At 41.9% G+C, this 23,360-nt stretch overlaps 2 protein-coding genes across 8 annotated transcripts in view; one reads left to right on the top strand and one right to left on the bottom strand.

The window, feature by feature from the left end:
- Window positions 1–2,986, top strand: part of EPS8 (EGFR pathway substrate 8, signaling adaptor) — a 221,879-nt gene extending 218,893 nt beyond the window's left edge. For all 5 annotated transcript variants that reach the window (XM_084628824.1, XM_084628823.1, XM_084628826.1 and 2 more), the window contains one exon: window positions 1,806–2,986. In XM_084628824.1, coding sequence (XP_084484950.1) covers window positions 1,806–1,919 — 114 coding nt within the window. In that variant the 3' untranslated portion in view covers window positions 1,920–2,986. The remainder of the gene's footprint in view (window positions 1–1,805) is intronic.
- A 4,221-nt stretch (window positions 2,987–7,207) lies between these two features.
- PTPRO (protein tyrosine phosphatase receptor type O) overlaps window positions 7,208–23,360 on the bottom strand; it is a 229,769-nt gene continuing 213,616 nt past the window's right edge. For all 3 annotated transcript variants that reach the window (XM_084632059.1, XM_084632060.1, XM_084632061.1), the window contains 5 exons: window positions 20,264–20,386; window positions 18,322–18,476; window positions 15,304–15,439; window positions 11,361–11,481; window positions 7,208–9,917 (listed from right to left, as the gene is read on the bottom strand). In XM_084632059.1, coding sequence (XP_084488185.1) covers window positions 11,377–11,481; window positions 15,304–15,439; window positions 18,322–18,476; window positions 20,264–20,386 — 519 coding nt within the window. In that variant the 3' untranslated portion in view covers window positions 7,208–9,917; window positions 11,361–11,376. The remainder of the gene's footprint in view (window positions 9,918–11,360; window positions 11,482–15,303; window positions 15,440–18,321; window positions 18,477–20,263; window positions 20,387–23,360) is intronic.

Here is a 23,360-nt window from a genome sequence, read left to right on the forward strand (position 1 = left end):
CACACTGTTCCTCACACATTCTTGTCAACTGCTGGAAGTGGCCCACCTTGATTATCACTACAAAAGCCCCCTCCCACCCCCGCGCTTTCCTGCTGGTAATAGCTCACCTTACCTGATCACTCTTGTTACAGTGTGTACAGTAACACCCATTGTTTCATGTTCTCTGTGTATATAAAATCTCCCCACTGTATTTTCCACTGCATGCATCCGATGAAGTGAGCTGTAGCTCACGAAACCTTATGCTCAAATAAATTTGTTAGTCTCTAAGATGCCACAAGTACTCTTTTTTTCTTTTTGCGAAACATACTAACACGGCTGCTACTCTGAAACTAGTTCTTAAGGTAATTTTGTTATACAGCTAGATAAATAGTGGGTTGATATCCAACTGTATAATCTACTAATCTTATTCAAAGTAATATACAGTGTTGAAGTTTCCAATATAATTAGCATGTGTACTTGCATACTAATGACTTCATTCAAATTACCAAATGGTCTGTACGCAGAAGAGAAAAACAGAGATTTGCTCTAGTTTCTCCAGAAATGTAGAATGGTAAGAACATAGTTTTTTAACTTCACCGACATTTCTTTTCAGGCAACATTATTTGGGTTGATTAGATGACATGGATCAGTCGAAACTGCACTGTCATAAGTGCTAAATCCATGTGTTAAAATGTTTATACAGCAGGTAAAATGGGTAAATAAAGTGGGGCTCCTAAATCCATATTTAGGTTCCAATCCTGCAGACACTTGTGTGTGTTCAACTTTACACATATGCATAGACTTTATGGTTTGAAGGGACCACTATGATCATCTAATCTGATCTCCTGCACATTGCAGGCCAGAGAACCTCACTCACCCACTCCTGTAACAGACCCATAACCTCTAGCTGAGATACTGAAGTCCTCAGATCATGGTTTAAAAACATCAAGTTACCAAAAATCCACCATTTATACTAGTTTAAACCTGCCCCAGGCTGCAGAGGAAGACGAAAAGCCCTCAGGGTCTCTGCCAATCTGACCTGGAGGAAAATGCCTTCCCAACTCCAAATATGGAGATCAGTTAGACCCTGAGCCTGTGGGCAAGACCCACCAGCCAGACACCTGGGAAAGAATTCTCTGTAGTAACTCGGAGTCCTCCCCATCTAGTGTCCCATCACCGGCCGTTGGAGATATTTGCTGCTAGATGTTGCAGATTGGCTACCTGCCATTTTAGGCAGTCTCATCATACCATCCTCTCCATAAACTTATCCAGTTCAGGCTTGAAGCCAGTCAGGTTTTTTGCCCCCCACTGCTCCCCTTATAAGGCTGTTTCTGAAATTCACTCCTCTGATGGTTAGAGACCTTGATCTTAATTTCAGACCTAAACTTGTTGATGGCCATTGACTTCAGTGGCACTGTGCATGTAAAATTAAGCAGATGGTTGCTGGATTGAGGTCTTAAGCTCCTAAAAGGATGAAATCCTGGCCCCATTGAGGTCGGGGTTTCATCCCCGAGTCCTGAATAACTTTCGTTGACATCCAGAGAGAGCTGAGGATGCTCAGCAGTACTGGAAATCAGGCTGAACTTATTTAGAAGCCTACAGCCCTCATTCAGGAAAGCATTTAAGCATATAGTTAAGTTCCTCACTATGTAGGACATCACTTAAGTGCTGTCCTGAATGGGCCTCTTTAGGCCACATTTAGGCCTAAATGTGGACTGAAGACCTAACGTTAAGCCGTCTGTCTGTCTTATTAAAATCTTGGCTGAAAAGCCTCATCCTGTTGCTAGAACCACAAATTAAATTTGTTTTCTTCTTTTCATTTTTAGGCTAACAATGGTAGCTCAGAACTCCAGGAAATCATGAGACGACGACAAGAAAAAATTAGTGCAGCGGCCTCAGATTCAGGAGTGGAATCTTTTGATGAGGGAAGTAGTCACTGAATGTCTTTTCCTTTTAATCCCATTGTCCTTGGCATTATTCCATCAAGCTTTGTTTTAGGAAGCAATGAAGGGGAATGTCTGATTTATTATTATTATTTTGTAGACATAACTTGTTGCCATAAAGAAACCATGCAACTGGACTTGACAGAAGTACCCACTGCTGGACGTTCTTGGCACTCGAGAAAACCCTTACATCCAAACATGAGTTTTAGCCTTGTGGAATTAACCATTTCATGCTCTTTGTGGATAATCAGAAACACATTGCTGCTTTTGATTTATTCCAGTGAAGTTGAGCCAGTAGTAACACATACTTGGACCTTCAGTAATATAAGAGTTTAAATTCCTTCTGCCGCTGTAGTCTGTGATTCATTCCTTTTGTCTCACGCTCTGGACAGCAGGATGTTCAGATTTATTGGAAAGTTCTTGATGCCAGCAATCAAAGATGAAATGTTTAGAATGCAAACAGCAACTCAAGCCTTTGGAACATAGGCTGAATTTTTCTTGTACCTCTTGCAAGGCGTTTTATTACTAAAGAAGCTGTTGATAGCAAGAGCATATATTCTGTACTTTGATTTTATTTCTGTTTCACTGGTTATGAACCATACTATTACACAGCAAGGAATAACTAGAAAACATTAACACACAAGTCAGCTTACAAAGGTGGTTAGACCTGCTTTTGATAGCCATAACGGTATTCACAGTATCTTTTTTTTTTTTAATAGACCTGCATTTTTGTTGGTAACTTAACTAGTCAAAAGGAAAATGTAATCTAGACTCTTTTTTGTGTTGATCCTAAATGACCAGTTTTCTGTATGTAAAAAAAAAAAGTTCATTTATAAATTTAATCTTTTGAAATATTATTAATTCCGGGGGGCGGGGACACTTTCCAGCAAATGTTATTTTTGGAAACACAATTTTTGTCACAAAGTGTTCTATTGTTTCACATGTATAAAGACTGACACGTCATTTAGAAAGATTTCATCATCTAGTTTCATTAATTTTCATAGTGCCTTTTTCACATGATTCAGCTGAAAGTCTGCAATAAACAGTGTTTGATGTATGTTAAATAGTTGTATCTTTGTTACAAAGAAGGGCTAGCAAACATTCCTGATTTTGTCCTTAGAGTATGCTCTTTATATACATACTAGAAAAAATACTTTTGTAATCAGTGCTCCATTTTTCATAACATGAAAATCCCACATCTTAATAATGCCACTCATCCCAAAGCACCTTATAAATGCTTTTGCTGTGTGTGTATTAAATGTAAATAGTGTCTATGCTTGTCGCTCAAATGCAGTCCTCTTCAAGAATGGAGAACACAAGCTTTAAGACAGGCAATGAAGAATCCTGTATTGAATTTAAAACTCATACAGCCACAGTTTGACCCAATTATGGGTTTATACAGTGGTGTGTGTCTCCCCCCCACACACACACACACTTTGTGCGTGTGGGGGGGTGGGGAATGGCCCTGAATGGATGCACAAAACTATTTTATGTAGGCAAAGTCTTTGACATTTAGCATTATAGCATACAACTAGCATCCTGCCTTAGCATGATGGGTCACCATTACAGGGTCTCTAAACAAAAACTCTTGTGTGTTTTTAACTCAACACACTGATGGTACCTCATTCTTCTACAGTAGTGCAGGCTTCCTGGTCTTTGTCCAAGAAATGTCGTCCTATTGTAGGTGTTCTCTGGTGGGCAGTGAATGACTGACAAAATACTATTGCACCTTGATTTATTTTACATCAAACATAGAGCTTCCAGCAGATGAGTCGTAAAATTTTAGGTAGGTCTTTGGGAACTGAAAGAATGCTTACTACTGTAAAATGGCACACAACAGTTATATCCTCCTCTTTGTTGGCAGTCACAAGTTTACATTCAGTTTTCATATCCTTCCTCAGGTTATTTGATCACTTATGGGCCGATTCACTTTTTGGCCAAAAGGAAATGTCCACTGTGAGATAGCGGGAACACTGTTCTAGGTGCAAAGTGTATGGCTACCCTACAATCAAGCAGCTGGCCTGCGGGCTGTACAATTGCAGTATAGATGTTTGGCTTCAGGCTAGAGCCCTCCCCTCCTCAGGGTCTCAGAGCCCAATGTCCAGTCACAGCCTGAACATCTACACTGCAACTTTATAGCCCAAGTGAGCTGACGTGGCCCAGTTGTGCGAGTTAGTGCAGTACGGACATACTCTGAGGTACTGTGAAGGTACCTCTCTGAGAAGACAGGAATAAGCTGCATAATCCTCCTTTTACTATGGTGGCTGCTCACTGGTTGGAAGGAGGCCACACAAATGATGTCTATGGAAATACTTGAGGAAAATATCATCCTCATGCTGTTTAGGGGGCCAGAAATGAGCAAACTGAATAGCTGATACCCACACAATTGCATGGCTATGCTAAATTAAAGTGGCCATGTGTTCTCTGCATAGCAGACTGTGAAAGCTGGGTAGCATTTATCTGCTTTTGCTAAAATTACTCTGAAGGTGTAAAAGTTCTCTGGGGACTTGCCCATTTAACAGCTGGCTGTCACTTTTGCGCTCAGGAGAGCAAGGCAAAAGAAAACCACTTTGAAACTTCACGGTGAGTTCATAGTGTTCATATGGGGAGAGAGGTTACCCAGTGTTTCTCAGTTGAAATGTTAAACAGCACTTGGCTCAGGCAAAGTGGTGATTTATAACAAATTTGTGCTTTGGAGAATTTAGATTCCAGACTTTAATTTTAGGGGCAAATCCTAGATGCCTTGCTGCACAGTAGCAGTGTACACTGAAAACACTGATTTGTTAGACACAGAGCTCACGGCAGCAAAGCACTTAAGCACATGCTTTAAAGTTAAGGAGGTTGCTTTGCTGACCAGGGATGACCTTAGGTACACGCTTTAAGGACTTTTCTGGATTGAGGGCTCAGCCCTTTAAAGATGAGAGGAAGGAAGCCAAGAAAAACCAACAGGATTGGTGTAAGTATTTGTCAACAGGCAGCCCTGTATTTGGAAGAGTTCTTTTGTGAGCAATGAAGACAAATTGTCATTTCAAAGGGATGTTTGTAAACAAGTGACTGGTTTTCAACTTACCTGCGTGCATTGTAGCTCGTGTGTGTAAAGCCTTGTTGAAACAAGTAGCTCTGGACTTTGCCCAGGAGTAAGGCCAACGTAAGAGGAACAGGTTGATAAAGGTAATTTGCCAGAGCAATATTTTCAAGGTTGCTATTGAACAGTTGATTGAAACTTCCTGTGCCTGCTGAGTTTGAACAAGGGGAGCAAATCAGGCCCACGTTTCCCAGGGGCATGCTTGTTTGTGCACTGCGTACACAAAGTAGGGTGATATGTATATACATGAGGAAGGCCCCAGCATGTCTCTGTTTAAGTTAGCAAGTATGTGTTTGCATGCTTATGGGTGCTCAATGTTCTTTGAGCCCGTATGTTCATTAATTGCTCCCTCTAAAACAATCTCCCTTCATATGAGCCCAATTCTATGCATGGGTACTAGTAGTTCTCCTGCTGCAGCAGTGCCACATAAGTGGAGCATCAGCATTAGCAGCCATTGTGTTTCTGTTTCTCAGGAGCGGTGTGGCAGCTGACAAAGAAAGCCGATAAAACCTACAGTTCCTTAGCTTCTGCTGTCTGTCGGAATGTGGGCCAGAAGAACTTGACTAGATCTATATCACAACATTTGTAGAAACAACAGAGAAGCTGCCCGAAGTAACAACTGTAGGTTCGGTGAATGAGATACAGCTTATTTTCACACAGGCTCCTTTCAAATGTCTGTCGGAGGGACTGTTAAGGCTTACTGGAGTAGGTGGGTTGACTGATTTGGGAAAGGAGGTCAAACACAACATCAGGAGTTTGATGAATGGTGCTTCAAGGGCAAATAGTTTTGTAGTATATACAGTGATGATCTGAAATGAAATTTAGTAACTTTGAACCTACTGTTCCTTTCTTAATTAAAAACTGGGGAAATGCCATAGGGACGCAAGCCAAAAGTCAGCACATGCACGTAGTCTTAGAAGCTACCACAAATTTCTGCCTTAGGAGAAAACCATGACAACTTCATCACTGCTGTAAGTAGTGTGGCGAGGTTAAGGAATTGTCTCCCACCCGTACACCCCCTTAGGCTGGGACATCACTGTGCTAGCAGGTGCAGTACTATCTGTGTTTAGTATGGCTCACAGCTCCCTTTCTGGTTCTGGAACACAGCCAATCAATTTATGACACTGAGGTCGGGCACAGAACACCTGGGAAGTACAGCACTGTCAGTGTAGATCACCTACCTCAGTACTGGAGTGATCTGAACCCAAATCAAACCATTCACCAGCTTTCAATATACCACTGCATTTTTTAGATAGACTTTCAAACCTGCAATGAGTTGAGAGTTGCCCCAAGGTTGATTTAGGAGAGGAACCCAAACCACATTGGTTTTGCTTTGACTGAAATATTAAGTTGAACGCATGTGAACTCACAAGGTTTTGAACCAAAATCAAAAAGTTTTAAACATACAATTGATGACAATATAATGAGCTCTGTGAAAGGTGATAATACCTCCAAATGTATTAGTTGTCTGGTAGCTGTATTTGGCTTATATCTTCAGAGTTTGAATTGACTATTTCAAACTCTGCAAGCTTTATATTCATCACGTGACACTGCTAGAAGTGAGACTGCCCTTAACAAGTCATAATAGGCCCATCCCTTGAGCTGTGGCAGGCTCCTGTTCCCTGGAGGGAGGGAAAGAACCTTCTACCCCCTGCTCAACTCCAGAAATTACACGAGAGAACATTTTTAGAAACAGGGAGTGCAGTATGCCCTGCAGGGAAGATAGCTGGACATGGCTCCCCTCAGTGTGGTAGCTGAACACCTGCCTTTCTCAGATTCACCTCAGTGAGGCCAGGGTGCCTGATAATGGAACAGCCTTTGAGGTTTAGAGGGAAGAACAAGGGATCGGGAGCCTCCATAATGTCTACCACCATCTTGTGTGTAACAGAAATGGGAGGCAGCCTGTAGGAAGACGACCAAAAAGAAAATATCATCATGTCACCCTTTTAACCTAAATACCATTTTGGCTTTTATATAAATGTCTGGTGTGGCGCCTGTACCATTTGCAGAAATGGTGGTGGTTGGTTACCTATGTTTAATTATGGCGTATAGGCTACAATCATACCATATCCAGTCTGTGTCGTGTTATAACATCCATCTTTGCTGTGATGGTTTAGAACTAATTAACCTCTGTTTCAAAAGGGCCAATCAGCGAGCAATGGACAGTGACAGCACACAAATAAATAAAACATACACAAGGTTTTCTTTGACCAGTGTAATTTGTGCCATTCAAGCTCACACAGCTCTGGCCCCAAGCTCAAAGTCTATTCTACAACCTCAAATAAGCTAGGCCTAAAACAGATACTTCATACACATTACTGCTCTGATTGAAACTTATAACACTTCCAACAGAATGAAATCAACACACTTGTTTTCCTTCATTGATTGTAAAGCAATACCTATGCTTCTATGGCGAGTGTGTATGGTGTATAGCTGTATAACGAAACCACTACACTGATGATCTACTTCTAAATATGCATGGACCATAACTCTAGTTTACAGGATGTTCATCCTACTCAACTTTAGAGAGGAGCCTGAACCAAAACCCCAGTGCCAAACACCCCTGTACTTTGTGGCAGAGTGGAAGCTGCAATCCAAACCTGGACCTTAATTTTGATGCCAGCCCCATCTCCAATGTGGCAGCTGAAAATCCTAGATCCAAGTATTGGGCGTTTGAACTTCAGATATGACGGTTGCAGATTAGGTCCAGGCCCATGCCCATGCTGGAAGGAATCAACCAGCCATTAAGCTGTTCATGTCTCCTCCTGAACAAAGAACTTTGTGTACCTGTGGATATATAAATTAATAAGACAGGTAGTACATCCTAGGTAAGCACAGAAGGCTTGAAATACATACAGAAATAGAGACTGTGGCAAGGGCTGCAGGGCTCTGGGGCTTTTCGTCCTAGTTTACAATTCTGAATTCTACTTAGGTGAGGAGAGACGATGGTCTGCTGGGTGGCCTTCATGTAGTAGCCACCCTAGAGAAAATGGCACCCTTGTTGTCATTTGTGGCACAGAGGTGAGCCCTTCAGCTCAGGGTTGAGGCACATTGGTGGGGCAGTAGAAGAAGCTTGCATGGTTGTAGCCTGAGCAGTTACCAGTTCTGTCCTTGAAGACAGGATTTCAGTCTCCAGGACTATCAAGCTGGCCTCTTGCACCAGCACTAAATACCCAATTAAAAAAAAATATGGGGGTTACATTCCAGCTCTTAACTGAGTGGCATCACCATACAAGTGATACAGAAGTGGAGACTGAACTAACTTGTTGGTGCGTAGAGGTGATCCCTCCATGACAGGACAGAGAGACATAGGTAGGAAATATGGGGGGAAAGTAGAGCTGCTGCCACCCAGTCAGTGATCAGAGGGTGTAGCTTTCAGTGGGTCTGGAACCCTTTCGCAAGTACCCAATTTACTTTTGGAGAGGGGAATAGAGCTATGCCAATATAGCATCAAAAAAGATGATCTTAAATTCTTGGGCTGTGGTGCACAGACACGAGGGTAGAGCGATCCAGGTGGGAAAAGCAGCAGCCTTGCTCAGTGTCATTTTCACAGGTAAGCAATCCAATGTGTTTACTTTCAGTTTTTGTTTACATTGAGTACCATTGCCTCTAACGTCCAATGAGCTGACACAAAGTAACAGGTTACAAAAATGCCATCGACATCCACTCTGAAATTATCCATCTCACAATACACAACGATGTACCGGAATTATACAAAGCCAAAAAGAATATAACATACCTAATTATGCTGACTAGAAATAAAACTTGACAGCAAAAAAACCCAAACAACAAAAAACCCAACCCCAAAGTCCCTGCAGGAATCAGTACCGATGCTTTGACAACATCCTGGTAACGAACCCATAAAATTTCCGTAGCATGCCAAAACCCTCATTTCCACATCACCGTGAATTCCCAGCTCGTCAGAGAGATGCTGCTGCATTCATTACAGCAATTATTTTTTTCTCAACATGAATCAGCTTCTCATTTTTACACAGGGCGAATATATTTGAGAAGAACAAACAAATCAAGGGTATAGGCACCATAGACTGCTCAGACAGCTAAATGCTACAGCAAGAGAGCCTAAAGGTTCTCCAGCTCCAAACTCTTCTCCACTTTCAATAGCTTCAGTCTTAAAAAAAAAAAAAAAAATTGTACCTGATCAGGGGCGTTACTGAAATGAGTAAAGAGAGGAACGATCCTGCTGTTTAATGAGGAGGATCACAATCAAGAACCAGACCAACAGAAGCTTTCTAATGTAGGTCTTCTACACTAGCCTTGAGCTATATTGTTTGGATTTCAGGAGTGTTACTAAAGCTCCCCAGGTACTGTATTCTCCCTACTCCACTGAAGCACAGAACCACCGTGCTGCCGTAAACAGAGTCAAATCAATATCCCATTTCCTCTTGACAAAATCCACAATCCTTCAGGTTTGTACATGCCTCGTATTCACGAATGAGGTATTATTAGATGCTAACAATGCCTGTTCTCTTATGGACTTCAGCACAGACCAGAAACACATGAAGAAAGCTCTTCTTCATTCAGATACAGCCATTTAAAAAATATTGCACTTCCTTTAACCTTAAGCCCAACCTGCACAGAAAAACTTAAACCAAACCAAACAAACCCTTCAGGAGTACTGTATTTTATGCACATATTATAGTATCTTTTCCGTCCTGTTGTTTTAGTTGAATTTGGTCCAGTATTTTAAAAATGTCCAGAAATTAAACAGTCCGAAAGACACTGCAGGCTCTTTAAGGCTAAATCTCCCCAGTGCTTCTAAAATTTAAAGTATCTTTCTTTTATTGTCCGTATACTGCAAAGCAGCGGCCTTCCATGGCAAAACAGCTAGCAGTTCAATCAAACAAACAAAATCTGAAGCAAGGGAAGATGGGTGTACTTCATGGTCTCACCTGGAAGAAAGCAAAGCAAATGGATCCTGTTTGAAAATGATACACAACATTAGCCATTTATTTTTAGTTTTACCTGAAGCTCTGTATATGAAGGAAGGGAACAAAAAACCAGGACATACAGGTCAATATGTTGAAAACTCACAAGTGATATTGAGTGCAAAACTTGATAAACCTTACTTGGGCCTAATTTTCAGAAAGTGTTCAGCAATCCCCTTTTATAAATCAAGTTGGGCACCAAAAAATAGAGGCAGCCAGAATCACTAGTCACTTTTCATAATATTGGCCACAGTTTCTATTCCTGGAAGATTAATTATTTGTATGCATGTATGTTTGAGAGAATCTCAGCTTTTCTATCCCCCACCCCACTTCAGTTAGAAACACAATTTAAAGAAAAATATATTGGGGACAAAAGTCCAGCGGACCTGATGGGAGAAATGGAAGGAGAGAAAAAGAAACAATTTGTGGAATAGAGGGGAAGGCAGGGTCCAAAGTTTATACGATAAATTGTATAATCAAACACTTACATAGCACAGGCTAGCCATATATCTCAATGTGCTTTACAAAGTTAGCTCAATATCATTAACTAAGTTTTACCGATGGGCAAATTGAGGCACGCAGTTGCTAACTGATGTACCTGAGAATGCACGGTGAATCAATGGCAGTGCTGAGAATAGATCCCCAGCATTTTGAGCCCATGGACCATGCTGCCTGTCAGCAGGTTGACAACACATTTTGGTTTTGTAATTTTTTTGCCTGTTGCACTTAAATAAAAGTGTACTTAAGACATCTGTATTAATCGTTAAGTTGCTCAGTGTTAGTGCTGGTAGCAACTTCGGACTGCTTCCATAGCAGGTTCATAAATTCCTTAGCTTTTACTCCTGGAGTATATTTACTGGCAGCTGTCTCTGCAGCAGCCCCGCTGCTGGGATTGCCGTACAGGGAGGGGGAGGGATTCAGTTGGCCCTGATAATTTGACACTTTGTAGATGACAAGTGAGTGAGTGATGACAACCCCTTATGACTTTTTGATTTTTAATTTCCTCTTAAACCTTAGGAAAGTGCAGCAACCTTATCAGGGCGATTTATGTGAAAAACCAGGAGAGGGTTTTCAGCTTTTTTTTTTTTTTAATTAAATGATTGGTGAGCCAGAAAGGTCTAAAAATGCGAAGAAATGTGTGATTTATCATTCCATGCTAACGCAAACAGCTAAGGGGATTTCCCTCTCATTCTCTGCACACACTACCACCCCCACTGGGGCCCAGGGGGAAAAGGAGTGGGCAAGAGACCAGGCTTGGAAAGCTTCAACCCTAAGGTAAAATTCTTGGAGTATGGGAAAAGGTATAATGATGGTTGTGCCGTAAAACATTAATTTCACCAGTTGCTACCAGCTGACTGGGATTATAAATCGTGAGCAGAACTGAAGGGGTGATGCTGTCATACGTACCACCTGGGATTCTGAACTAGGACTTGCTGACATTCTCATATATGACATCACTGATGCAGAATTGCTGTTTCTTCTTTAGCCACATCAATTGTACACACTGGTGAATAAAAATGTATTGTTCCTGGAAGCAAGACCAAACGTATATATTTTTGCACCTGGTATAGCTCGGTTAAACCTGGCCAATGAAGTAACATTGATAACAATAGTCTGCATACACATTCTTAAATAATATCTGTAGTCATTAATATTCTGGCTGCATATCTGTGTCCCCATTCAAGAAATTATAGTATACAACACCAATGGAAGCACAAAGCTCATCAGACCTGCCTTTGTCACTATTCTTGACTCTTATTAATTAACTTAAGAGACTGTAGTTGTGTTGACTGAATTTATGACACCTGAAGAATGGTGCGGTCTGCTAATGGGAATCATGAAGTATGTAAGGCAATAAAATGTATGAAGATATAAGTGAGGAAGGGGTCAGGTCTGATATTATTTGATACTAAAGTGCTCTTCTATCAATCAGACAAAGGTGTAACAAGATTCAAGGACTGGAAGTTGAAGCTAGATAAATTTGGACTGTAAATAAGGCACACATTTTTAACAGGGAGCGTTGTCAACCTTTGGAACAATTTACCAAGGGTAGTGGGGCTTCTCCATCACTGCTCATTTTTAAATCAAGATTGGATTTTCCCCCTCTAAATGAGATGCTCTAGTTCAAACAGGAATGAATTCAGGGAAATGCTAAGGCCCGTGTTATGCAGCAGGTTAGACTAGATTATCACGGTGGTCCCTTCTGGCTTTATACGCTATAAATTATTAGCCCCCATACCATTTTGGCTATTGTTTGGTCAGATCTCACAAACTAAACAGTGTCAGTACTCGGAGGGGAGGCCTCCCGGGAAAATCCAGATACAAGCAGCAGCAGTGGCGATTCTGTAGGCACTCCCATCTCTGGGGTAGTAATGCCCTGCTGTGGTAAGAGGGGGCTTTGTTGGCGAGATGGAAAACTGAGGTTATTACAAGATCCTTGGCACGGTTTGCAAGAATAGTTACGTTAACCTCACAGGGCTATCCAATTTACAACTGGGCAATTATATTCTTCCATCCTAAATTGCCCCTGCAATTGCAACCTGTCTCGTAGCTTTGGAGGGCACTGTTGAATAACTGCTACATTTCCCCTGGCCGTAGCTGCATTTTGGGGCGTGTGAAGCAATTCTTGTGTGTGTAATTTTGGAAGTACTTTAGAGGAGCTTCTGTACAAAATCCTTATATTCTAATTGCTTGAAAATATATTATGCCCTTATATCATCATATTCCTTAGATTTAGGCAAATAAAAGCCATACTTGGTGCGTTTCTATGTATGTGTGTCTATAACTTGTGACTTGTCACAATAAACCGCTAAAAACTGATGGTTTCTGTTCATAGAGTGTTTAATAACTTATTTATTTATTGTGGGATTATCAACCACCAAATTACTTACACTATAAGAAGCTTGGGGCCAGGGCCCTGTTTCATTGTATGTGTGTACAGTGTTAAGAACAATGTTGATCTTTAATTGGGACCTCTGAATAATAATTCATTTCACCTTGAATTCTAAACCTCATTCCAACGTAAATGGAGGCAAAACTTGATAAAACCATCAATCCTTCTCCAGGCCTTGTGCAGAAAGGGAACATTCACGCAACACCTGACACAGATGTCTAAGAGGTCTGAGATGGCTTTAAGCCACAACATTGGGGTTTGGATTTCATATTTCCTCCCTGAAGTTGTTCACACCCCGGGATTTGGTTCAGCTCCTTACAAATATGGGAACATCTACACACAGATATAAGCCCTGCAGCATGGCTATGGCTGGTCTCCAACCTCCCAGGGTCCCAGAGCTTGGGCTCCAGCCTCACAGCCTGTATGTCTACACAGCAATTTTTCAACCCTGAAGCCCAAGCCCCATGAGCCCCAGTCAGCTGTGCGTTTTACATCCCCAGGTGCACACACACACTTTATGAGGCCAGCTCAAAATTCAGATCTCAAATCTAACTGGATTTCAAATATCCATTATCCTGGGATCCCCGGTTTTGATTCAGGCTCATCTCTCCTCTAAACTCACCTGGGGTTCACTCAGTTTGTAAACTGTTCAAGGAACAGTGGCCAAGTTTCCAGTTTGGAAGGAAACATGAAATCAGGTGAGCTGTGTGTGGTTTCAAGTTTTGTAATGAAAGGTTCACACAGCTCTAACCCATCCATCCTGTTTGCTCTTAAATTACACTGACACCTAGTGGCCTGTGTGGATACAGCTTTATAAAGACTAGGAAATTCCACTCTAATTTAAAAAGAAAAAACCTGAAGAGGTCAGGGCTGGCAAGCACAGAAATGCATGACACCCTGCCTGTGAGGTAAGATTTTCCTGTTTGTCAGGATGTATTAGAGCAAGCTTTGTTGACTAAAACAGGTGTCTCCCCTTCACAAGGCCAATGGGATGTATCCTTGCTCTCCAGTATTTAATCCTGCCCACTGGCACCAGTTCCTGGAGCACTTTAATCTTGATCTAGCTTTTGAGGCGTTACAGAGCCCTTCTGTTGGTGTGTGAGTATTAGGAAGAGAAAGGAAAGAGACTCTAGTGATGCTTTGCTAAAATGCCAGTGCAGCAGGGAAAAGGCCAGCTGGCTAACAGTATGAAACTTGGAAACAATATGAAAATTGGAAAGCCATCAAAATGGATTGTGTGGGATTGCGGAACTCCCTGCTCCCCAAATAAAAAGCAGATCAAGCAGCACACCCTGGTCTCTCCATCACTCTCCTCTGAACCATACTCAACTGAACAAAAGTGAAAGCCTATTCTATGACATGGTAACTCAGTGAAATTCAAGAATTAAAACTAAAACAAAAACACCAAATAATTTCCATGCCTTAAATCGCAGCCTTTCCTATGACATCAGTAGGCATTGGATCAGGTCAGGTGATGGGGAAAGGTGCTTACCTGGCTGACTCCTCTAGAGAATGAAGTCCTCTACATACAAAAAGCAACAAGATAGGCAATGGCACTGCAGGCTTCCCTCATACTACCTCAGCTAATTTGCATCTACCTTGATCGGGAGTGACCCATCTCAAAGGACAGTTCATCCTCCAGACCCAGTAAATCCTGTGCGTATCTGTGAAGTCTGACATTTGTGCGGGTGGTATTGTGATGTGGTCTCCGCACTGGGAACTGGGTGGAGATCACAGACTTGTTTCATGTATCCAACAGGCAACTGACAAATAAAAACTTTCAGCTCTAACTAATGCTCTTGGGAATAAAAAGGGGCAAATAATTCCGTTCTAAAACTTTGGTCTATTTGTTTCTGCAGTAGTGAAATTTTCACAGAAGTATTTTGATTTTTTTTTATTTTTCAACAGAAACTTTAGCCAAGAAACAGAGAGGGAAGTAGGGGGAAGAAACCTCATGCCCCGCCTTTTGTTTTGTTTTTGTTTTCCAATTTTTGTATTGTCACTGTATAACTCTTGGATCATCAGCTTAGTCAGATGACACTTTCCTGAATGGCTCCGAATGGTGGTCTGATCCGACTACCAGTCCTATACGTCATTTAAACCCTAGATCAAGTCCACTGTTTTTTCAAAATGGTGCATTTTATATAACTCATGCACTTCTATTTTAATGCTTGTTCAGACTAGTTTCTTACAAGGTGGGACTAGCCTGTCTGCATTAGAAAGCTTCAACTAGGTTGTAAGTACATCGATCTATCCTGATCTATTGATAGTTTAGGTAGCAGACTCATAAAAATGTGGAAGTAGTATACATTTAGCATGGAGAAGACAATTATTTTATCTATTTACAGGACTATGTCAGAACCTCAATAGATTCTGCAGCACAAAATAGTTAGGATACCTACATTAGTGCAACATGGTATTTTTAATTTTGAAAATACATGAAAATGAAATTCATACCTCTGTCTGTACCATGGACATCCTATAAGACCGCATTTCAGACACCAGCCCTAATATATCTACAAACTCATGATCACGAATGTGCTGTAAGAGCCGATCCAATGCTATAAAGGTTCCTGTCCGTCCCACGCCAGCACTGTAACACACACATCGTTACAGGTTACTACCTTTTGGGGGTGGGAGCGGAGGGGATGAGTGGTTGGGGGGTAAAGAAAGCAAATGTTGTGCTGTAATTCAGAATTATGAAACAATCATCCTGATGAAAATATGTCTAATTTGCACTGGATTCACACAATTGACTAATCCTTCGAATATATGCCGCACAGTAATTCACAGTTCACACCAAAGAATGCACAGGACTAAGGGCTTTGCAATGATTTCACCTTTCTTAAAAAAAAGTATAATAGTTATACAGAAGAGCTGTGATAGGCAATTGACTAATCCTACCTAGCTGAAACTATCTGGGCTGAAAAACTCCGACCCTCAGAGTGATATTCTGGGCAAAATCCGACGGGGTAAATTTGGCCCCCTCTCACAGTCTTACATTTTCTTGACTGACCACCTTATGCTGGCAAGTCCCTTTCTCCCTTATATTTTTTCCTCATGATGATGAGAGGTATAAAACTACTTGAGCTGTATCTGTGAATACACATAGATCTACATTATGGTGCCTACAGCAAATGAGCTTGACCAAGTTACACTTGCAGTTCCACCAGGTTTAGTTTCTGCAAAGTCAACAGACTTCTTGTGAAATGGTCACTGCTTTTGAGGGCAACAGAAGAGATTTTCAGATGCTGGGGGCTCAGTACCTTTTAAAATCAGGCAATTTATGGATTTAAGAGGCTAACTTTGGAAGGATGAGGGAGCAGATGGAGAAAGAGATAAAAACAAATATATTGTGTGTGAGACTTTCTCTAATAGAGAGAGAGTGAAAATCTTAGTTTACTTTTATTAGACCTGATTTTTAAAGGTGCAGAACAGTTTGATGTAAATAGGTGTGGATCCAACATTCTAAAAACCAAACCATTTGCTTTCACATTCTTGATACAACCGTATGTGAAATTGGTAAATATTATTTGCATACCTCAGAGAAAAGTTTTATGTGGACATGGGGTGGCTGTAGGCATAAATTGACTAGGCAGATGCATAGAATATCATATATCTGGGACTCTGGTAGGATATTTATCAATCCAATAAAAGTGGTTGATTTTATAAATATGACTGAGATGGGATAAAAATTCATGAATTCAATAAGAGGTTTTTGGTCTAATTAACGTGACATGTCCAATCATTAATCAATTAATCCACTTTCATGAATTTGGCAGACATGATAAAAAATCATGACTCCAATAGATAAAATAATAAATGTATGACTCTAAGAGGTAGTCATCAGTTTAATAAATCCAGTAACAGACTATCAATTTCATGCATTCATTAAAGTTAGAGAAGACTTTTAATGGTCTCCAAAAGTATCCAGAAAACATTAATTGGTTCATTTTTTCCCACTGATTTCATGAAACCGTGACTTCTATCCGTGCATTGCAAGACCTACAGTACACTTTAGCATTCTATCCAAAACCACATTTCTCTGCAGGTGGCATTATCCTTATGAAAAATTAAGACACTAATGGTCTAGCGTACCACTGCCAGCCCCTGTACTCTCCCCATGCAAAGTATGCATGAGCCAGGGGAGTTAAGTATAGGGTTGTGAAATTAAATGCTTTAGCTAAGTCCCCTCTTTGAGCCTACCAGTGTCTGTCTCAACTTTGCATTAGGGCTCTGTCCCGCAGCTGTACTCAGCATGAGTTCACCCAGGAACTTCTGCGCCACAACTCATCAGCAGGACTGAACACTATTAGAAATGACAAATGCTGCTATTGCGCCACTTCCTAGTAAGAATTCTGGAAACCTCATGAGGAACTAGAAAGGGTGATACTGTAAAAGGCTGTTCGCTGAGTAATGTCCCAGTTATTTAGGGCACACCATGTGACTGCAAAGGAAAATGTTCCAAACACCACTGCAGTGACGAGGAAGCTATGCTGGAGGCTTTTGACATTGTTTGCATGCAACATAACTGCATCTGTACATACCCAAACACACATTTTCACAACTTGTGAGCAGATGCCTTAGGATGGGTGATAGAGGGAGGTGGGGCTAATAGCTTCATGAAGCTTTGAGTTCCATTCAGGGCATACCTAGCAGTTTAAACTCACACTAAATGATCTGTTACACACCTCTCTCTCTACGAAGTAACCCTATAATAATCTATCATTACCAGGAGTAGTCTTACCATTACACATTGTGGGGCAAATTAATCTTTGATGTCACTACAATGGAGTTACATCAGGAATCAATTTGGCACAATCTTTAATGCAGCAGCTGGCTTCGGAGAGCTCAACAGTGTCTTACAAAAAGCCTGACGATGAACAAGGGTGACAGTTACTATATTAAAATGCTGCCCTCAAGAAAAGAAAAACCCATATATTGTGTCATGCCTACTGCCTGCCCATAGATTTAACTCCCAACATTGTGTACTGAAGGCCAAATTATCTGAGAGTGATGATCTACACAGAGTATGTCTCTGCAGGGAAATAGCATTCTGCTTCACAGACTGTTTTGATTTTTTCCACCTGAATTGCAAAAACATGGAAATGCAAGTGTTCGGCAAGGTCCCCTGATGATATAAAACAATGTAGCCTCATGGACGTCAGTGGAGTTATGCTAATTTACCTCAGCTGAGTATCAGACCTGCAATACTTTACTATGATAAAAATATATGGTATACATCACTCACTCTCTTTCCCCGTACATCTAGGAACATAGAATGAAATCCTGGCCCCATTAAAGTCAATGGCAAAACTCTCACTTACTGCAATAGGGCCAGGATTTTACCATAAAACATAAATAAAATACAATTCTCAGCACCTTAAAGGTGGAAAGAAATCCCTCCCTCCAGTGTTCTTCTCGATGTATTTCAATGGTTACGCATTAAAGGAAAATGGAAAATTAAGCCTTTACCTGCAGTGTATGGCCATGGGGCCTTTACTCTTTGTTGACTGCTGTCTGACCATCTGTACAAACTGCAAGATGCTCTCTGCAGCATTTGTAGTGGGGACACCATGATCAGGCCAGGCAGTGTAGTTAAAATGCATTACATCTTGTACCTCATCAGCCTAAGGCGGAAAAAACAGAACAGCAGCATGTTCATGTTTGTTTTACCTGTGCAGACATGTTCAATCTGACTCATGCATTTACAAATGCTGACTGATGAAATTAGAGTTAGTCAAAAATGGTAAAGGTTGTATGTGAAAATTTTCAAATGATTTTTGCTCCACAGTTTCGAAAAGGAAATATATTTTTTGTAAAACTTAAAAACAATAATCAAAAATTGTATGGTTTGGGGGTTTTGTTTTTGTTTCTCCTTTTTCTCTTCCTTCTCATTCCATTTTTCTTGAAAGACCAGAAACTTGGGAATTTTAATATCCAGGTTTAATTGGAAAAACAAACAAACAAAAACAGTTTTTTCGGAAGACTTTTTTTTTAAACAAAAACATTTGGCTTTCAAAAAATGTCTAACAGTTCTAACTGAAATATATTAGAAGGCTAGGACATTACTTCAACAAACAAGGATCTGGCTTTGTGACAAATGCACTCAAGTGACAGTTTTTTATCCCCACAACTCAGGACAGAGAGTTGATGCTGTGAATTCCTACAACACTACGGTTCTGATCCATTGTATCAGTCTCCCATTCTTGCACAAGATCAAACAATGATTTCTGTAAATATTAGTCCCATTCAAAACATTGGGAGGCAGAGCTGAAATTGGAAGAAAGACCTGAAAATCTGGATGCTTATCCAAACACCTTTGGTTCAGAAATCTGATGCTCTCAAAAGAATTACTATATTTCCTGGTTTTGATAGGCTGGAAATAGCTCAAGAATGGACTTTCTGGTCCAAATTAAAAAGTATGGGAATGCACAGGAATGGTCGCGGTTTGATTCAGTTCTATTACGTTGCATTTTACAACGGTTTTGATTCAGTTCTATCATATTGCATTTTACAATGGTTTTGCCGATTCCTAGCTGTACTCCTGCCTGTGCCTGACCCTTAACGAAATAAAGTGTTTGAAAGATTGGAATTTGCCGTAGGCTCCTCCCACTTCCTCTGCTTAGAGCAGTTAATACAGCAAAATCTTCTATTTCACAGCACCACGGGATGGGATACCGTTCATGAATTAAATTCTGTTTTATTCAACAGCATTTAGGGACGTGGCCTCAAAAGAATGCCAAGAACAACACACAATTACCTCCTTTACAAACAATATTCCTCAACTTCTATATCCTTATTTTCAGGCCTTGAACAGTTTATAACTGAAAATGGGACTATCGTCTGATACACGGGACCAAAAAAAAAGTGGCTGAAATGTGGTCTCCAAACAAACCATTATCATTAATTATTTGTACTACACTAGCACTTAGAAGCCCCAGTCATGATCAGGGCCCCATCATGCTAGGTGCTGTGCATCAGGTCTTCACTACCTAAGGATCCTCCTGGGAACCCTCAGGTGTCCACTTAGGCACCCTTAGTGCTCCTTTGCATCACAGCAGCAACTTACCAAACATACCAGTTTTTGTGGAGGATTCTGTGGTGTGAACATTTGTCCACTAGGATCTAGACTAGAGAGACAACCTTTTCCCTCTGGAGATGCCTGGGATGGATAGAAATTAGAGAAGGGCCTGAACCAAAACCCCAGATCAGAACATCCTTGAAATCTGAAGGTGCTTGCAATCAAAATCTATTTATGAATGTTGCTGTTGGTCCCTTTCTCTATAACTAACTGCCCCCAGAACTCAGGTCTGAACACCCCTGAATTTTGGAGTGAGAGAGATTTGGATCCAAATTTTGCAGGATGGGCTGATCTCTAATGAAAAGCAATGAAACATCTTTCTCGGTCACCCACATAGCTGATTCTGAAGTTCCTAAAAGACCAGTCTGTTTGCTCCTCCTCCGAAAGCATCTCCACTGTGATGTCCCCATAAGCAATAGGCTCTTCAGTAAAAGGCCAGTAATGATCACATTTCACCTAGAAGAAAAGAAAAACAACAGTACAATCAAAATCTATTTAGACTCAAGTTTGGGAAGCAACACAGCAGAATTTTGCTTGGCACTTAAGCATGCGTGTGTTATGTAGATGTGTGTGTGTAAACTCTCAACAAAAATGAAGCTTTAGAAAAGCAGCCTCATTATGGCTCATAGACTGTAGACAAAAAGAAAAGGAGGACTTGTGGCACCTTCATCATCCAATGAAGTGAGCTGTAGCTCACGAAAGCTTATGCTCAAATAAATTGGTTAGGCTCTAAGGTGCCACAAGTCTTCCTTTTCTTTTTGCGAATACAGACTAACATGGCTGCTACTCTGAAAGACTGTAGACAGTTGTCATCCCCAACAGAACACCATTGATGATCTCAAATAACAAGTGTCCAAATGCAGTGAACAAGAGCATACATGAAAGGAAACAAAAAATATATGTTCCAAGTGTTCTCTATTACAGTGTAAAGGACCATGATGTAATATTTTTATTTTATTTAGATTTAAAATAATAAAGACAACCAAACAGCACTCTAGGCACCCTAACATAACCAACCATACAGTAAATACAATAAAATTAAATCATAGAAGCATTAAAATCCATTCCACAGGAACCATTTACCCCAGGGGAGGGCAAACTATGGCCTGCGGGCCGGATCCGGCCCGTTAGGGTTTCAATCCGTCCTGAGGGATTGCCAGCCCCGTGGCGCAGTAGGGCTAAGGCAGGATCCCTGCCTGCCCTGGCCCTGCACCGCTCCCGGAAGTGGCTGGCACCATGTCCTTGCAGCCCTGGGGGAGGGTGGGGTAGAGGGCTCCATGTGCTGCCCTCATCTGCAGGCACTGCCCCCCCGCAGCTCATATTGGCTGGGAATGGGGAACCACAGCCAATGGGAGTTTTGGGAGTGGTACCAACAGGTGAGGGCTGCCCCTTCCACCCCCAGGAGCCACTGCCGGACATGCTGGCCACTTCCGGAAGCGGCACAAGGCCAGGGCAAGCAGGGAGCCTGCCTTAGCCCTGCTGCACAACGCAAATAGCGCAGGCTGGAGCCCGCACCCCGAATCCCTCCTGCACCCGACACCCCAACCCCCTTCCCTGAGCCTCCTAACCCCCTGCCACACCCCCTACTGCACCCCAACCCCCTGCCCTGAGCCCCTTCCTGCACACCGCACTCCCTCCCACACCCTCAGCCTTCTCCAGAAACCCTATGAAACAGGTGTCTTTCAGCATGCTTGCAAATCTGTGTTATTTTGGAACAAGAGAAGGTGGGAAGAGCAAGTTCCAGAGCTCCCACAAAGAACAGCCTGCCAGTCACTCTCTTTCTCTTACAATGAGGAGGATCCAGTTAAGTGTCCATGCTGACTGCAGCTGTGGAAGTATGGCATGGGGAGAGAGGCATGTCCATTGGCCTGTGCCAGCCCATTTATGGCTTCATAGCTCATAACCGACACATTAAACTCAACCCAGAGACCAATGGGCAGCTAGCTATCCTGGAACATTGCTGTCACTATGTCCTGCTCAATAAGCAAATTGCTGCATTCTACACCAGCCTCAGTCTCCGAATGGTTTTAAGGTGTAATCCCATGTAGTGAGCATTGCAATAGCCAAATCTTGAGGTAACAAAAGCATGGATAATGGTGGCAAGGTCTGTGGCCGGAAGGAAAGGCCACAGTGTCCTAGCCAGGCACTGATGGGAAACAAGAGACTGGGCCACTGCTGTGATGTGGTTATCAAACAGCTCGGGGGCTAATATCACCCCTGAGTTGTGAACACTTATCTAATGACAGATGTACTCCTTCAATCCAAGGGGCTGATATTACCCCTGCCATCTCCCCTGGCTGCTTCCCCAAACCCATCATCATTGCCTCAATCTTAGCTGGGTTGAGCCTCAGCCAGCTCACTTTCATCCATGTGCCAACCTTGACTAGACAGCAACTGAGAAGCTGAACTGCATCATCCAAATCAGACAAGACAGATACACAGATTTGGGTGTCATCATCATGCTGCACCCCATGTCTCCTTACTAGTAACAAACTTGGACAGATGATTAGGGAGGAGTATAAAAAATACTGCTCAAGCATGCAGGGGTGTAACCAGGAAGGCCAAAGCACAAATGGAGTTGTAGCTAGCAAGGAATCTGAAGGGTAACAAGAAGGGTTTTGACAAGTATGTTAGCAACAAGAAGGCAGCCAGGAAAAGTGTGGGACCCTTACTGAATGGGAGAGGCAACCTAGTGACAGATGCTGTGGAAAAAGCTGAAGTACTCAATGCTTTTTTTGCCTCAGTCTTCACAGAAAAAGTCAGCTCCCATACAGCTGCACTGGGCAGCACAGTATGGGGAGGAGGTGATCAGCCCTCGGTGGTGAAAGAACAGGTTAACGACTATTTAGAAAAGCTGGATATGCACAAGTCCATGGGTCCGGGTGCAATGCATCCGAGGATATTGGGGGAGTAGGCTGATGTGATTGCAGAGCCATTGGCCATTATCTTTGAAAACTCATGGCAATCAGGAGGGGTCCCGGATGATTGGAAAAAGGCAAATATAGTGCCCATCTTTAAAAAAGGGAAGAAGGAGAATCCAGGGAACTACACACTGGTCAGCCTCACTTCTGTCCCCAGAAAAATCATGGAGTAGGTCCTCAAGAAATCCATTTTGAAGCACTTGGAGGACAGGAACAGTCAACATGGATTCACCAAGCGCAAGTCATGCCTGACCAACCTGATTGCTTTCTTTGATGAGATAACTGGTGCTGTGGATATGGGGAAAGCAGTGGATGTGATATACCTTGACTTTAGCAAAGCTTTTGATACGATCTCCCACAGTATTCTTGCCAGCAAGTTAAGAAATATGGATTGGATGAATGGACTATGAAGTGGATAAAAAGCTGGCTGGATCGTTGGGCTTGGCTCAATGTCTCGTTGGCAGTCGGTATCAAGCGGAGTGCCCCAGGGGTTGATCCTGGGGCCGGTT

The sequence above is a fragment of the Lepidochelys olivacea genome (genome assembly GCF_965140295.1).
Source record: "Lepidochelys olivacea isolate rLepOli2 genome assembly, chromosome: 1".
NCBI classification, from domain to species: domain Eukaryota; kingdom Metazoa; phylum Chordata; order Testudines; family Cheloniidae; genus Lepidochelys; species Lepidochelys olivacea.